Here is a 16,982-nt window from a genome sequence, read left to right as displayed (position 1 = left end):
TTTAATGCTAAAATTGTTCTTTCTATCTTACATTAAATACCCAATTTTTCCTCATATGTTTCCTTTGTGACTTGTTCTTTCCCTTTTTAGATTCTTTTACTCCTATACTCTGATGAATAAAAGAGTTTGAGGTTATATCTGCATTCAGAGCTCAGCACCAAGTCATTGACTTGGGGAAGGATATTGGTTTTTTTGGGTCCACCATTTATCAGCCTGACCCTTATCTTGAAGTCTGTTGGTTTTCACTGTGTTTGTGCTAACTCAGGATATAGAAAGAACAATGGAACCAATGGATAGAGCAGCAGTGCCTGTTTGTATCTGTGGCCATCACTTCAGTCATTAGAAATGATGACTTCATGTCAAATAGAAATATTACGAAAAAATATAACTTTCTCTCTTGGTTTTAAGGGGAGTCAAAGAATTCTCTCTCAGGCAAGCTACAAAGACTCAAACTGAATCTTTCAGTTTTATTGAACTCTTTGGTTTTGGGGGTGTTCTCTGGGGTTTTTTTGGTTTGTTTGGGTTTTTTTTTTTTTTTTTTTTTTCCTGAGGGAAGACTGGTAGTTTAGGGTTTTTTGGGGGTTGTTTGTTGGTTGGGGTTTTTTGGGGTACAAATATCTCATTCTGTTAAATTAATTCTAATGGAAAAAATCTATTAATGTCTTCTACAAAGATCTCTAATTTGCTAACTAGTCTTGTGATGATAATCTATGTTAATATGGGAAAAATAAGGTCATCCCTGCACTACTAATATTCCTTAAAACCAGAAAATAATACCTGGAATAGGGGCTTTCTCAGTCTCACATATGTTCTGTAAGGAATGAGCAATACTTCAGTGGTCTGGTTCTTTTTTCAGACCCATTGGTTGCTCTGAATGTTTTACATTTCTCTGAACATTATAAATTACTGTAAATCTCCTACTGGAGAGCCATAAAGTATTCTGCAGATAGATGTGTGAGAGCAGCATACATGTGTGGACTTAACAAATAAAAATATTTCAGGCAATCTATTAAATTTTCTCTTGTTAATATACTTTTGTTGCATTGGTTGCTTGATAAAAAAGGATGGGATTTTCACCCTGGAAAAACCAACCATGGTGTTCAATAAGCAAAAGACAAATAAATCTGGGTATGGCACGTGCTGGCTGTTTGGATATTACTCAGTGAGCATTTGTTTTCCTCTCTGTGGAAAAATAGAATAGTTTCAGTTTTTGTACTTGATTAACCTAGAGATCCCAGCAGAAATTCTTCATACCAGAAGCCCCTCAGAAGTTAGGGTCATGCAGAACACTTCTCTCTAAATATAACCCATTTGCTATGAAGGAGAGAAATATTTTTGTTCATTCTTGTTTCTCCTTACCCATTTAATATAGTAGTCTAAAAATACACTTTTTGTGGGGGAAGGGCCAAGCAGTCTAAAGCAAAACAGTTGCAAAATACCATGATTTGTAAAACTCATAATTCTTTGTGCATAAAAGTTCGATTGTATGGTAGGTGGGCTCTGAGTCATGCTGGTTTATTTATCAGACAAGAGGAACATTTAACTAGGTTTTATTCTTGATCTTTGATGCTAAATTTCTTGAGGATGGTGAAATGCACAGGCTGGGGTGTAGAAGGTAAAGCTGTCTCAATGGATTTAGGCAGTTTTTTAATCAATTTAAATACAGATAATGTTCAGTGGGACAGCTTTCAAGGGAAACAGGTCTGCTGGCAGGCTATCGGAAGATGAAAATACTTTTGGGGTAAATATACATGTAACTATAAAATACAGAGTGTGTAACATATATCTTAATGGTCTATTGCTACCAATTTGACAAGAAACCATTACCATATTAGCTGCCAAAACAGGGCTGTGAGAAAGGAATTTTAGTGGTAGTTCAAATTTCATTGACAAAGATCTTCTCAGTAGATCAGTGCCTCAGAAATTCATGTGTTATAATTGTGAAACAATAATTGTGAAGCAACAAGAGGCTCAAGCTGCCTCGTGGCTGGTACCTGTTCAGCCAGGACCATGGTACATGAGACAGAACAACCCAAGCAGCCTTGTTTGACCAAATCAGAACTGTCAATTTGCTGAAATTCCCAACCCCAAATTAGGACCACAAGTAAATGAATCCTGTAATGAAAATGTTGTTGTCAGTATTTAGGAGATCAGCATAAGCACTGAGTGGTTGCTCATGGCTGTCCCTAACCTCGATCTTGGGACTCATCCAGTGTGAGCACCACGTTCTGCAGTGCCAGAATGCAGGAACTTCAGGGCTGCATGTTAAACACATAACAAAATGCAGAGGCAGCAGTGTGTCAGTCCACAAGGGTGCTGAGTTCTCTGTGCAGTCATTTCACAGCCTGGACATTAATTTGGGTTAATTTGGGCCTGTTTGGCTGGGACATGCAACTTGTCCTGATGTGACATGCATGTGCACATATTTGTGATTTGCCAAGTATGTGTCACACAAATGCCACATTTTGCCTTCCCTCACAGCCTTTGGGAGTAGTTTTTAAACTGCTGAGTCAAGCAGCTTGTTGAGAAAGACCCTCACAGAACACAAGAGGCAGATTGTCAGCCAGTTAGCAAGTTAGACCTCAACCCTGAAAAAAATCATGTAAAAGGGCAGTGGGGGATTTTCTGTCTATGGTTTTGAAGCTAAAATAGACTGGATGTACAAACATCTGGCTTTACAAATATCTGGCATAGCTGAAAAAAGGGAAAAAGGGTAGATTATTGTGAGTGAAAGAGTTGATAATAACCTCTTGATAGCAGCCTTGTGTGGAAAGATGACACGTTGGCTAACCAACACTTGTCCAGGAATGTATGGGAAAAGCCCCACTCACCCACTGAGTGCTGAGTGTATGGAGCCCAGTTAAGAGTAAATACTGTGCTTAAGTATTTTGCTGAAGGAGAAGGTTTATCAAAGTCTGGGATTATAGCACAATGTTCCTGGAACATGACTTATGGAGGGTGTATAAAATAACAGATATAGCTTGTTTGTCTGTTTATGTGCTTGCCTGGGTTTCCTCTTAGATGAAATAAAAATTGAGCCCTTCAAGCTGGCTGTTGGATGTGGCTCTGTCTGGCCACATTTAGAGATCTAGCTAGATTTCAAATTACAGTGGAAGTGTGAGAATGGAGATGTGTTAAAAGAGCTGTGAGATGTCCACCAGATTGACACAGAGCATTCTGTCCCACACTCAAGCTTTAGACAGGGATTGTCAAGAGCATGGAAAGCAGCTACTGATAACAGCCCATATAGATTCTTGCAGCAATGAGAGAAAAAATACATATTCTGCTCTCTTCTTATGAATTTTGTCTTGAATTGACAGGTCTGGAGAAATTCTCTTAAGTGCAGGAAAGTTAGAGAGGTTACATGTTAAGACAAAGTCTGGACCCCCTAGGATTTAGTTATTCATTCTTCCTATTGAGCTGGAAAACCATCTACTGTAATATCATTGGTCCTGGCCATAAGGTCAATATTTCCCTAAATTCTGTGTGAGTAGAAATTAGTATTTCTATGTCATCTTTAAAACTGGTTCCATAATGAGGACTGTGTATTGACTTCTAAAGTGGTGGGGGGCTCCATTAGGGCATACTAAACTTTGAGCTGCCCACCACATGTTACAGGTGTAACTTTCCTTTGCAAAGGAAAAGTTGTAGAGGTTTTGAATTTTTATAGACCTGACTCTTAATGAAGATTGTAACACTTCTGATTGTAACTGTGCAAGCTGAAGTCTTCTAAATTCAGTGACTTCTGAGGATGCCTCAGCATTTAATGGTGCCAAATCCAAAACAATTGTAAGCATTGGAGCTGTGGTTTCATGCCATTTTCACAGTGCTGTGTTCTTCTGTGTTTCAATCCTCCTCCAGGACATTACCAGCTTGCTTCATACCATCTATGAGGTAGTTGATGCATCAGTAAACCATTCTCCTAGTTCCAGCAAAACTCTGAGAGTGAAACTTACTGTGGCACCAGACAGCAGCCAGAAGAAAAAGAGTATCTTGTTAAATCATACTGGTAAGGATGTGCAATCACCCATTGGAAAAATACAAAAACTTCCAGAGTCCCTTGAAAATCCATCTCTATGCTTTGTTAATACAAATACATATATACTTAAAGGCAAATAATTATGTGGGTCTTTTAAACCCCATGAGCCTGCTTTATGATCTTGATTGTAAAATTACCTGCCCTCCTTTCAGAGTCTCATTAGGAAATGAGGGTTCCCCCCTCTAATGGATGGCTTCTTTTGGAAGCAGCAGTAACCCAAATGTGGTGTAATTGTCTTTGTGCACTGCAAGGCAGATCTAAGGCTTTCTTGCACCACTCTATCTCTGCTGACACTGCAGCACTTGGTTTGTGTGGGAGGAGGTGTAGGGGTATAAAATGTTTCTTGCCAGTGCATAGCTACCAGTGCTGCTGGGTAAAAATAAACAATTAAGCATAAGGAAACTTAAATAATCTGTGCATAAAAATTGTACATTTTCTGTGCTGGCAGAGTGTGCCCTTATAAAAGTGTTTGTACCATGATGGCTCGTCTAGCTTAACTTCACTGTAATAATAATTGTATCAGCATAATTACTTCAGTAGGTAGAGTAGTACTAAATTGAAATACTAGAAGTATTTAAAATAATACTTCAATAGAAATTGTAGGCATCAGGTCTAAAAGGAGAGCCTGGTTACCTCAATTTTAATAAAACAATCACTCCCTCAAGAGCAGACACAGGCGAATTCTCACTGCTGGGCAGCTCTTGGTGCATTAGGACAGCACTGAGCCTTCAGTGTGAGTGTGGCTCCACCTGGGCTGCCCCATGGAGTGCAGGATAAACCCAGCCCTGACTGAGATGCTGCAGTCCTGGTCACCTCTGAATAAAATCTGTCCTTTGGGCAAAGCAGGACTGGGAAGGTTACAGGAAATGATGCATCACATCTGATGTACTGACCCAGACAGAGGTGTTTGCAGTGTGGAATGTTGGTTGTGCTGGTCAGCAAGGACAGCAGTGTGACAATAATGTGCTTTCTGCTGGCAGATTTGCAGAGTGCCAGGCACAGAGCTGAAAACAAAGCTAATGAAGAAGCAAGAAGCTCTGAGAAGAAGCAGAGGGCTTCCCTCAGGTAAGGGGAATGAACCCTGGCTCCTGACAGGCACTCTGAGGAAACCTCAACCATTGATTCCTTGCTTGCTTGTTTTATTTCTAAAAATTATTTTAAAATAGAAGAATTTCAGGAGTTTTCATTGTGGACTTAAGAGCACATTCCACAGCTGGATACTTATATTAAAACAAACAAAAAAGAAAAAAAAAATCCTGGAATTTTCTTTTTCTATGAGCTCTTTGGAGGATCTGAATTGTCTTTTTTAGATGCCATCTGCAAATAAGTGAGGTTAATAGCAGAGCTTTTTGGCTAAAAGTGTCCTAAAACCTTTTCCACTCCTTAGAGGCCATCTTCTGCCTTTCTCTGTCCTCCTTCCAGCCCATCTTTTTCACTCATCAACTCAAATGGTGCCAAGCTTTGCATGGGCTAACTTGGTTACCAGCTCATAACCCAGCCAGAATGCTAACAGGTCATCTTGGTGTGTATTTGATATATTTTAGGATTTTATGTTTCATAGCAGAAACTGCTTGTAAGGCAGAGGGAAATGTGTGCTGAAATGTTACAGTAATGACATTGACTCATTAGTTATGTTTGTTTCTTCAGCTGCAAATTTTAAAAAAAAAAAAAACAACAAACTTTTGGCTTTCCTTAGATTTAGGGATATTTGTCTGGATACATAGCAAATTTATCAGGAGAAGGAGCATTCAGTCTTATTGAAACTGACAAGAGAACAGTACCTCCCTTTTTTGGATGGAGAAAAAATGCTAGTGAGTTATCCCAGTCAGCAAATCCCAGTACAATCAAATTTCAGATTAAAAGAAGAATAAAATTACTATTAATCTTGTGTCAGCAACTCTGCACAGAATCTTCTATGAACTGAAGAATACTCTGTGGTTTTACTTGCTGGCCTAGATGTGGTGTGCAGATTCCCTCTGCCCATTAGCAAAGTTTTGCCCTGTGTGAATTCAATAGATTGGTTTTGTTTGATAATCTAGTGCAAAAATCCCTTTTCAGTTTGAAGTCCCCTTCTTATCCACCTTAAAGTCCTGGCTCTGCAAATGTGGTGTTTTTATGAACAGCAGGCATTTCCAATTCAATCCACAGTCATGGAAGCATCAAATGTTGGGCCAAAATGTTTGTCCTTCTCCTTCCTTTGGTGAGAGGCTTCCTCACAGAAAAATCTGTGTCTTGAGCTGAGTAGATCAGCATCAGACAATGGTCAGCAGTGCCAGTTTTTGTTGGATCCCACTAAATGTAGACAGGATAAAGAGTGTGCTGTTCACACTGTGTGTGTTTCAGGGATGTTTGTGCACTCTGGCCAAGATGACAGTCCTCAGGAAAGCTGCTGAGGCTCAGGTCAGAATCTCACAATATTAATGCAGTTGCTTCCCCTTTGAAAGCAGTGCTGAGAACTTGTGAGAAGTGCACACATTTCACATGTTCAGTCACTTAGGGAATTCTAGGCAAGATGTGATTAATACTCAACATAAAATGGATAGAAGTGTTTTTATCCTGAAGGGTGGGAGATAGATGGGTTGGATTTTTCATTTGCTGAAAGCTCCAGGCAGGAGTTTTCACCTGTAGGGCTAATATGAGTGTCCCGTTAAGTAGCTAGATTCATGGCTAGATAGCCTGGTTCTCCCTGGCTGATTTAAACTCTGTGTTCTCAGTGAGTGAGGCTCTCAGGGGATGTCCCTGCATTTTCTGCCCTGTGCTCTATTCCCCTTTCCTGCTCTGTTGTTTTGTGCCATCAGGGTGACACATCAGCGTGGGAATTTTAGACAGGACTTCCATACACCCCACAAACACTCCAGCAGATGCCCTTTTTTATTAAAACCAGAACCATACCAAGCCCAAGCTTTTTCACTAAACCAGAACCATACCAAGCCCAGTAACAACACTGTATTTTTACATGGTTGGTGTGTGCCCAAGTCCTCCCATGTGTTTGCAGGACAGCCCTGAGGGCCTGGATGCCAGACACTCCAGTTCTCAGAAGTACTTGGAGTTCCTTTGACACTGGAGCACATCTCTCATCAGTGTATAATTGCTTTGCTGTGTATATTTGCATGAATATTGCTGAACGTCATCTTGCATGCAAGAAAGTTATTAGAATGTAGGGCTGTGGCACTACTGGCATAATTTTTTTTCCTCTGTCTTGATGAAAGATTTAATTTATTGCAGTAACAAAATAACAGGTTCCCTGTTAGCTTCATTTCCAAGAGCAGTGCTGTATGCTGTGTTGCTTAATTGTGTTGGATCAAACTCAATGATGTTTTTTCTGGGTTAACTGTGAATTGTCTTCAGCACATGTGTTCAAGTCCCAGTGGTTTCTGTAGGTGATTCATGCCTGGCAACTGCAGTTATGCAAGTTCTAGCCCCAGAGATCTTTTATGTTGACATGCTAAAGTGTAACAACCTGTGAAGTTGTGTCTGATACAGGAAAGGTACTGTTGGTTAGGTATCCAAAATGTAGAGAATATCTGGACATTCCTTTTTTTTTATTTTTTGAGAGTAGCCCGTCTCACTTTTCAAAGCTGACTAGAATTTTTAAACTTTACCTGCTTTCCAGGCAGACTCTCCTCCATTCAGGAGACTCTACCTCTATCAAAGTAGAGCAAAAATGCTCTTCCAGTTAGGTCAAGTCTTGTGACTTTGATAAAAGACACTGCAGACCTGACAGAGACACGAGGGGCCTCAGTTCTGTAATGTCCCTGAACAGTACAAACTAGACCAGGAAAGGCATTTGTGCCAAAGCTCAGGGGATCAGCAGCCTCTGGAAACTTAGAAATGTGTTAATAGACTAAAAGCAGAGTACTGGGCACCATACAGTAAGGAGCCCTTATTTAGCAACTGGTGTAGGATACAAGGCCAAATTCTGGTGTTGGGCTGACATCAGTGCACTTGCACAGAGAAATAGCGAAGCCAATCTCGTGGTCTTGGAGACTGAGTTGTCTGAATGACAAGCAGCAACTTAATCAAGGGTTTTCTGCTTATACTGTTTGTTATATTGAAAATATTGATCATATTTGCAGACGTCCCATTTAAATTGTTGAATAAAATTGTTTGGCATTATGGGCTACAATACTGTAAACTTCTGCCTGATTTTTTTCTTCCTCATAAATGAATGGTATTTCAGATATTCATTCTCAGGAAATAGTTCTGCTATAAATAAAATTGCGAAGCTGAGCAGGAAAAGGAGTTGGGATTCTAAAGCCAGCGTCTGATCTGACCTTATTAATTATATTTTGGAAAGCAGCAGTTACCTCTGAGTGTCCTACCAACACCTTCTCTTCCCAGGCTCTCTCTGGTTACTACACCTGTGCTGTTGCCTGACTTTCTGAAGCAGGAGCACATGGACATTGATCTGGATTAGCCCTGCACTTCCTCACAGTGGTGGGAATGGTCATGAATCAAACAGCAGATTTTCTTTGGTGTGTCCTAATTGGAGAATTGGTTGAATGATTTGGCCCTAAGACAGAAAGTAATAAATGCTAGGAGTGGTTTTATTTGCTTTTGCACATGTGATGCAATTGGAAAGGCTCCTTTGCTTTGCAACACCAGGGTTGATTTATGTGAGGGGAAGGAACAGTCAGTTTGGGCCCATCGTCATAGCAGGTCTGGTCATCCACAATTTCAAGCGTTTGTTGTTTCTTTGTGAGCACCTCCTGTCACTTCAAAGGGTCCATTAGTTGCTGGTTTGCAGATGGTGATAAGAACTTTAAAGAAGTTCTGCTGAATGGTAATTTTGCTTCCTGCTGACAGATACCACCAGAGTGAGAACAATCCAGAGCAAAGTGGGTGCTATCGTCATTGTGTTGATGAGAACATTGAAAGGAGAAACCACTATTTGGATCTTGCAGGAATAGAAAACTACACATCAAAGTTTGGGCCAGGTAATTTATGTTGTAACCTTATAATCTTTTGTTTCTTCAGTTGCATGTTCCATGCCAGGGACAGTGAATTGGGAAGCTGTGTGATTTGTCTGTAGTGACTCAGGAATAGGACTGTGAATACTGCAAGATAATTACTGGTGAAGGTGGTATCACTATAGAGTGGGTAATGTGCTGCAAGGCTGCTTTGATGTACATGTTTGTGTAGCTAAACTTGGAGCTGAGCCTAGGAGAACAATCTTTACATCTAAATTACTAAGTTTAGTCTACGGGTGAGGTAAGGATTGACTTTTGGATGTTGGAGCTTGTTCCCAAGATGAGACCAGCACATATTTTATACTCACTACTGACCCAAAAACAGGAGAATGTGTGTTTGTACCCGGAATTTTGGCTGTAGTCCCCACATCAAAGAGATTTGGATTTCCTTCATTTCCCTGCCCTCTGCCAGGGTTTTACTATTCCCCTCACAGTTAATTTGATGACCAAGAGTTGGTAACATAAAGATTTTTATACACACACACACACACACACACACACACACTGTGTGTTCAGTCTTCTCTAGATAGGTATTCATATTTGTGTATTATTTACTGGCCAGAATTATTAAATGTAATTAAACTAGACAGCTATAATTGCATTCACTTCCTTAGGAAAAATTTGTTCTGCCGATAATGCTATCCCTGCCAACTGCATGCTACTAATTAGAACTTTGAAATACTAGATGACTAACTCAGCTTGTTATTTCCTAGGATCTCCTCCAGCAGCTCAAAAACATGACCCACCAGGCAGAATTGTGAATCAAACTAGATCCCGTTCTCATGAGCCTGAGACCTTCCATGCTCATCATAGGAAATCTCAAGTGGTGGATCCAAACCACATCAATCTGGCTGAAGGTTCCTATGCCAAGATTGCAGAAATCCAGCAGCGGCTCCGGAACCAGGACTCCAACAAGCACTTTGTGAGGTCTCCCAAAGCCCAGGGCAAAAATGTCGCCCCTGTGCATCCTGGAAGGGCAGTTAGGAATAAACCATTCCAAGGGGTGCCCTTGCCTATGGCTTCCCCAAGTGCACGGGTGGGCCAGAACCTCCCATACCTTCCCTTGCAGTCCCAACAGATCCACAAGAAGCATAAGCAGAGGGCAAAGGAGAATCACCAAATGTGCAAAACCTTCCAGTCTCCGGGGACAGTTGTGGAAAAGGAGCACGTGAGAGACCTGCCCACAGTCATTTTATATGAAGGCCAAGTGGGACAGATGATACAAAGACATGAGCACCACCACCATCATGAGCACCACCACCACTACCACCACTTCTACCAGACATAGAAGAGATCCCACAACATCCTCCAGGAATCATCCCAAATGAAGGAAATGCGTTCTTGTGATACCAGAACTAAGGCATTACTATGATTAATATTATCATTACTCCATTAATATTCAGCTAGCATATATTTTAGAGGTTATATGGAACTCTTGAAACTCACCCTATTTATATGTTGTGGAACCGCATAGCTTACTCAAACACCTTGTGGATTTTTTTTTTTTTAAGTGGCTTGTAAAACAGCAAACAGCCATAGCTTTTTGAGCTGTGATTTAATACAGGTCGTCAATGCACTTCTGTACAAGTACTACTTCAGTGTACTCACAAAGATACTTCAAACACTCCTGCAGACATCCAGCTTTCCACTCTGCTGTACGCCGGCTGATCGCACACAAGCCTTTCATCAGGGGAGCAATGTTCGAAGGGTTGGACTCCAGAGATACTCAGATAATGGAAAATACAAACAGCTGCTACCTCTAGTATTATTCAGATTTTATTTTCTTTTTATTGATTGTAATGTGCTACAGGGGGGAATTTTAATATACTGTGTTCGTGTAGCCTGTTTGTGTTCACATCCTTTCAAATCATCTTAATTGCAAGGAAATATTAGCTAAACTTGTCAACAGGGCTACATTTGTATGACTTACACTTTATTTTCTTGGAGATTCTTCATTGACACAAGTACAGTCTGTTATATACTGGGTAATATTTAAGTATACTTCTTTTAATTTTGGTTTTTTCTTTTGCTTATTCTCCACTCTGTTTGGGGTACTATTTGAAAAGAGAAGGATGTGAAATGGGGTTTTCCAAAGCAGCACTAGACTTTAGTGCTTGGGCCATAAATATCATTCATGGGGCTTTGAGAAGGAGAGGGGTTGATTTGGGGGGTTTGTTTTGTTTAAATCCACAGTTCTTTGTTATGAGAAAGAATTGAGGAAAATATACTTTCTCACTTTAAATGTTGGCAAATATATATAAAATATAAATATAAATATATATATATAAATATGCACACTCTCAGGTACATTTTGTTGTGTTTTAGAAATCTGTGGTTTGAATATTAACATTATATTTGTTTTTTCCACAACAGTGACTTTTTAGAAACATATGCCATGGCATTTTCTTGGTGCCTCCAGTTTGAATTTCCCAAGCACCTATCAATTTGTGCTTCTCCCATTTTAGAGACATGTATAAAAGTATCATTCACAATCTTCCTGGATTCTTCTACTTTTTCCATATCAAAGGGCTTCCATTCCATGAAGGAGAATCAGATCACACTCACAAGACCTTAATGGTTGCTGAGAAATTTGAAGGTCAAAAGAAAATTGGAAAAAAAAAAAAAAAAAAAAGGTCAGTGCATTGACGTTTTGCTTTCTGTGGAGCCCAGATTTAAAATAGATTCAGTTGGGTTTTGTACAGATCACCATTTTGCAGGTAGAAAGTGACTGGAGAACACCTACATTTCTTTTGGAACATTAAAGTAGAGAACTCCTACATAAAGACATAATTGTTCTATAAATGTATTTGCTTTTGGTTTTAATTATTTTTAATGTTGTGGTATTTTGTCAATAGTATATATTGTAAAATGTAACTATCCGACATTGTTATAAGCCCTTTATGATTGGGGTATTTTTTGTTTTCTGACTAGAGTTTTGATCAGGCCAAAATGGGGTCTTACCTTACTGCTGACCAGGTTTAGGGGAATGTTGTCCTTTCTAAGAACACAGAGACATCACCTTGTAAAGGACAGGGGAAGCTTTGCCTTCTCATGGAATTGGAATGGAATCACTACTTCATGGTAATTAGGTCCGTCTCTTGTCTCCCTGGATCAGCAGATGTTTAGACTTATTGTCCCCTTGAAATAATCTGGTTTATTTTATTTTACTTTTTTTAGCTGTCAACAGCGTGTTCTGTAAAATCTAACAAAATGTTTTTAAAATGTGTTTGATCTGTGTGACAACTATACTGTTCTGTTTATTTTAAAATTCTTAAAGTCCAAAAATATTTATATGCAGAATTTTCTGTGTTGAGAATATGAAAAGGCCACGAATTTGGTTAGTTACCACTGAGTTGTTCTAGTCTAAGCCTTTTTTGCTGCTTGTGTATCATTCTTTTTCAATGTATATATAATTATGGACTGCAAAAAGAAAAAAAAAAGGCATTTATATGTCTAGTAGAAGGAATAAGCTTATTTATATTATAGTGTTAAAAAAGTCTGATGTATTCAAGTGACTTACATTATACCGCATGCAAACACGCAGTGTACATTCCATCTAAGAAGGGATGCCATGCTATTTGTTTTGAAGAAGTAATTAAAGCTGTTCTCTTTTCAGTAGAGCATATGCCACAAAGACTGAGAGGTGGAAGTTGTTCTTAGTCAATTTTTTAAAATGCAGATTGTTACTGAAAACCAGAAAACATTGTGGAAAACTCGAGCGCTTTCAGAATTGTGGGGTTTTCTACAAAAGGGCAGCAAAGGGGTAAAACTGCTCCTTCACCCAAAGATATTTTGCTGGGAAAAGAAAACAGCACCACTACCAAAATCCATCTGAGTGAGAGGTGTGCAATGCTGGCTGTGCCAGGTGGACTCTGATGTGGAACACGACTGACCATTTGTTACTGCCTGGCATTGCTTTGGTTTGGTTTATTATATTTGGACATTCAAAAGGCAAATTCTGCCTTGCTCAGAGTCTGTGAAAAACAAATGCATTTTAATAACATGGCATCCCCTTATGAAAACCTTACACCAGCCATGTATGAATATACAGTATCTAAATACTGTGTTGCAGTTGTGTTATGTGCATTATAAGTGTGAATAACATGTAGCACAGTTTCTTTTCACAAAACCTTAAATTTCTGTACCTTTTAAATATGTTTGCTTTTCAGTATTTTGTATAGTAAATATAGATGGTTTTGACTAAATGCTTTATTTATTTAACAGCAAAAACTGTGCCAAGAGAACCCCCTGTTAATTAAAGTTTTACTAGTTCAGAAAGTATATTTCTTTCTTCTTGTTGTGGATTTCAGGGGCCTGTTGCAATTGCTGTCAGTGCTTGCAGATCCCACTGATGAAAGAGCTTGCATTAACATTTTTGGGAACAGGATCAGGAAATTACGTACGGGCTGGGTATGCTTTGGTCTAATATTTAAAATATCAGGTTTCAAAGTCAAATTTCTTGTCCCCTGCTGTTGGACCTGTATTCAGTAACTGATATTTCATCTTGCTATTAATTCTGAAAACTTTTCCTTAAAAAAAATAAAAATATTGGTTTAGGTTGTTCAAAACCATAGCTGAATCAAAATTTGAAAGAGTTTAGTTTCTGGTTGATCAAAACATTTACTTCCAAAGAAAAACATACCAGAGTTGAGTATATTGTTAATATTGAAAAGTAAAATGGAGTGGCATTAAGTAATTTCAGATGAAAACTCCAGACTTTTCGCTTCCTTCTTCTGTTTTTACATAAGGCAGTTCAGCAAAATGAAGTCAGTCCTGAAGTTTGCACTATTTGTGAAAAAATTAAATTTAAAAAGTTTTGCTCATCTCTACCAGCTGCAATTCTGGGGAGGGCAGTGTTTTGAAAATGAGGGTTGCTAAGATCTTCTCACAACTTCATGACCACAATACAAATTAACCTAAGCTAAGGCTGTGAAGTAAAATCTCTGTCCCAGTGGAATCTCTGGCAAGGCTGCCAGGTTCCCACTGGCTGCAGGGTACCTATTATTTCATTCCAGGAAGGTGGGTTTGAAATCTACATAATGTGCAGCCAGCAACTCCTGTATTTGTTTTTTCTGCATCTTACTGCTGATGGATTTGCTAATAGTAAATGGAAGTTTTGCTGTAAGAGATCAAGCTGGTAAATTAATTAAGATTAGCAGCAAATACTCTTTACACTGATGTCATTGGAGGCCCTCAAGGCACTTCCAAAAGTCTTTGAAACAGCCTCATATCGTTTGGTCATTGTTAGAAATGGAGAAATGGAGGCCCAGTTCTGCCCTTGGATGATGAGGTACAGATTCTCCTGGCATATTGGCAGAGCAGCCCCAAATATATCACCAAATACATGACCTCTATTATGGTTTTTCTACTCTAGTCATTGTGAGGATAGAACAGCAGTGTTTAGCTGGAGAAGTACTTTAAAGCTGTGTGTGTTGTGTATGTATGTGTGTGTATATATATATATGTGTGTGTGTGTGTATATATATATATATATACATATATATATGTGTGTGTGTGTGAGTGTGTCCTCTGGCAGAAGTTAGTGAGTGGAACAAGATGGATTCTGACAGAGGTGATTTTTTCTAAAGGGATGAGCACTGTGTGTGCTCAGCAGCCCACAAGTTGCCACATAAACACAGAGCTCTGATGAATGCATACTGTTCTCCATATGTCATCGTGTACCTCAATTACTGAATGACAGATTTCATTTGTATTCCAATTAACAGGAAAGTTGGGCCCCTTTGGGCCTAGATTATACTTGAGAAAAATTCATCATGCTAGAAAATTTGCAAAAACATTCACCATAATTTTTGCCTGGAGTACAGGCAAGAATGTTCATGTTTGGAAACATGTCAGCTAATCAAGTCTCACCTTTAATTACCTTGATGCAATTCATCAAGATCTGAAAGTACATTTTCAAACATGACTTATTCATGGCTTTGCTGGGAACTGAGTCTTATTCAGCATCCTATTAATTGTCAGACTTCTTTGGTTTTGGTTTTGTTTGTTGTTTTTTTTTATATATACCAGCAGAAGCATGTTTGAAAACCCATAAACTAAAAATTGAACTTACTGTGTTTTCTAAATAGCTTCTGGAAGAAGATATCTTTCCTAATGCACTTAACAGCAAAACCAGCCTCTATTTATGACATAATAATGTGTTTTGTTTGCATATTTGAACAGATGTTGAGTTGATTTGATTTGGAAGGGTCTGTTTTGGGTTTTTTTGTTGTTGTATCCACATTTAAAATGTGCTTTAAATGGTCTAAAAGGAACACATAGAGAAAAACAAATTATATTGAAATTATTCAATATACATTGAAATGCATCCTATTTGAAGCTTGGATTGTAGTTATTAAATAATGAGGTTTTCAGTGATGCTTTAATTTACTTTCGTATTTCTAGATATTTCTAGATAATTCAATCCTAAATGAGCTGAAATTATAGGAGTCACATGGATGAAGTCTTCTAATTTCTTTGGTTTAAACTAGCAGGATTTAAGGACTATTCAGGCAGATTACTGTGAGGGTTAGAGCTGTGAAGAAAGACTGGCAAGGGAAGGATGGAAAGATTTGAGAAGTGTAGGGATAGCACAGAAGTGTCCAACAGAGGGGCTGGGGGAGACACACCAGGTGCAGGAAAATCCTGTATGGAGAAATTTTTATTCATACTTTATTCATATTCATATTACTTTTATGAATCTCTTATGGTACAGTTTTTGCTCATAAACAGCAACAGTAGTTTGTAGAATGCTTTTCACTGGGAAAACTTGAAAGACTTTCTTTAAGAGCTGAATTTCCAGCGTGCAGGGGGAGGCACAAGGCCGGAAAGTTGCAGATAATCACTGGGACTGTGGCAGAATAAGGAAGGATCCCTGAGTCCCTGTCCAAGCTGAGGGAAATGGTTTTGGAAGCAGAGGTGTTCCTACAGATGTTTTGAATATTCCTTAGAACACATTTTGAATAGTGACATCAGTTCTTTTTCTCTTTGATTACAAACACACAGAAATTGGTCAAATGTTACCCAAAGTTTCCATATCTGTCCTGATTTTTCTAAACAGTAAGTTCTAACTATGCTTGTGAAATCTACTGACACAGGATAATCTTTATACCACAAGGAATGACAGACAGGCCATGTTGGTTGTCTCATCAGGCTGGTGTTCTGGGGTCTGAGAGTTGAAAGTTCCAGAAGATTTTTAAGGATGTTGAAGACATAATTTTAAGGGGCTTCATAAATTTGGCAATGGGCAAACATTAACAATAGCAGGCACAGTGGTAATGATGAGCATTGTGCTTTCTGGTTTCTAGGACATGTCTGTGAGGTGGGGTGTGTGTCTTCCTTTGAGTGCCTAGTCCATAGAGACAAAGCTGCCTCTAATGACTACCAGCTAAGGGATGTATGTACTCCTTTGGTGTTGATTTTGTGGATGAAGATATGGGGTTCACATCCTTCTGGTGCTGAGCGCTTAGTCTTGCATTTAATCCTTCCCATTCTGTTCTATTCACGAAGTATAGCATGCTGAGGCTTTGTGAATTTTCTAATAAAGCACCTAACAAACTGGGCCAAATTTGTTTTCAGCTTCATAAATGGAAGCAGAAGAGCCCCATGCATGTCTTGGAATTTGGACCTTACAAATGCAGTTTGCTATGATTCATCATTTTTTCTTGTACTAATTTCAGATATTTGATAAGCTCTTTTTATGGTTTACAAGTTTAAAAAGACAAATAAAACTTTGTAGATTAAACCATTGGTTTGGAGGTTGTATTTTGTCTGCTCTCTGATGATCTGTGAATAGCCTTTTTTCTTTGGGCTTCAGCTTAAACCTACAGAGTGACTTTGGAGTGGGTGTTTATAGTTCTTTGCTTGCTTGTTCACAGGGTAAGGCTGTTGATAGATGAATAAAGTGCCACTTGAGGTTGTTAACAACCATGACTGGTAATGCTAGTTCAACTAAGATAAACAGTGAAATGCTA

General features: G+C 38.9%; 1 protein-coding gene across 1 annotated transcript in view; it reads left to right on the top strand.

Annotated features, from left to right (window-relative positions):
* NKD1 (NKD inhibitor of WNT signaling pathway 1) overlaps positions 1 to 16,753 on the top strand; it is a 109,120-nt gene extending 92,367 nt beyond the window's left edge. Inside the window, exons 7-10 of the mRNA XM_030956198.1 lie at positions 3,862 to 4,009; positions 5,020 to 5,104; positions 8,846 to 8,976; positions 9,723 to 16,753. Of these exons, the coding sequence (XP_030812058.1) occupies positions 3,862 to 4,009; positions 5,020 to 5,104; positions 8,846 to 8,976; positions 9,723 to 10,297 (939 nt within the window). The 3' untranslated portion in view covers positions 10,298 to 16,753. The remainder of the gene's footprint in view (positions 1 to 3,861; positions 4,010 to 5,019; positions 5,105 to 8,845; positions 8,977 to 9,722) is intronic.
* Positions 16,754 to 16,982: the final 229 nt, after the last annotated feature.

Source organism: Camarhynchus parvulus, chromosome 11, assembly GCF_901933205.1.
Source record: "Camarhynchus parvulus chromosome 11, STF_HiC, whole genome shotgun sequence".
Classification (NCBI taxonomy): domain Eukaryota; kingdom Metazoa; phylum Chordata; class Aves; order Passeriformes; family Thraupidae; genus Camarhynchus; species Camarhynchus parvulus.
The sequence above is the reverse complement of the archived record's forward strand: the minus strand, read 5'-3'. Positions and strand labels throughout refer to the sequence as shown.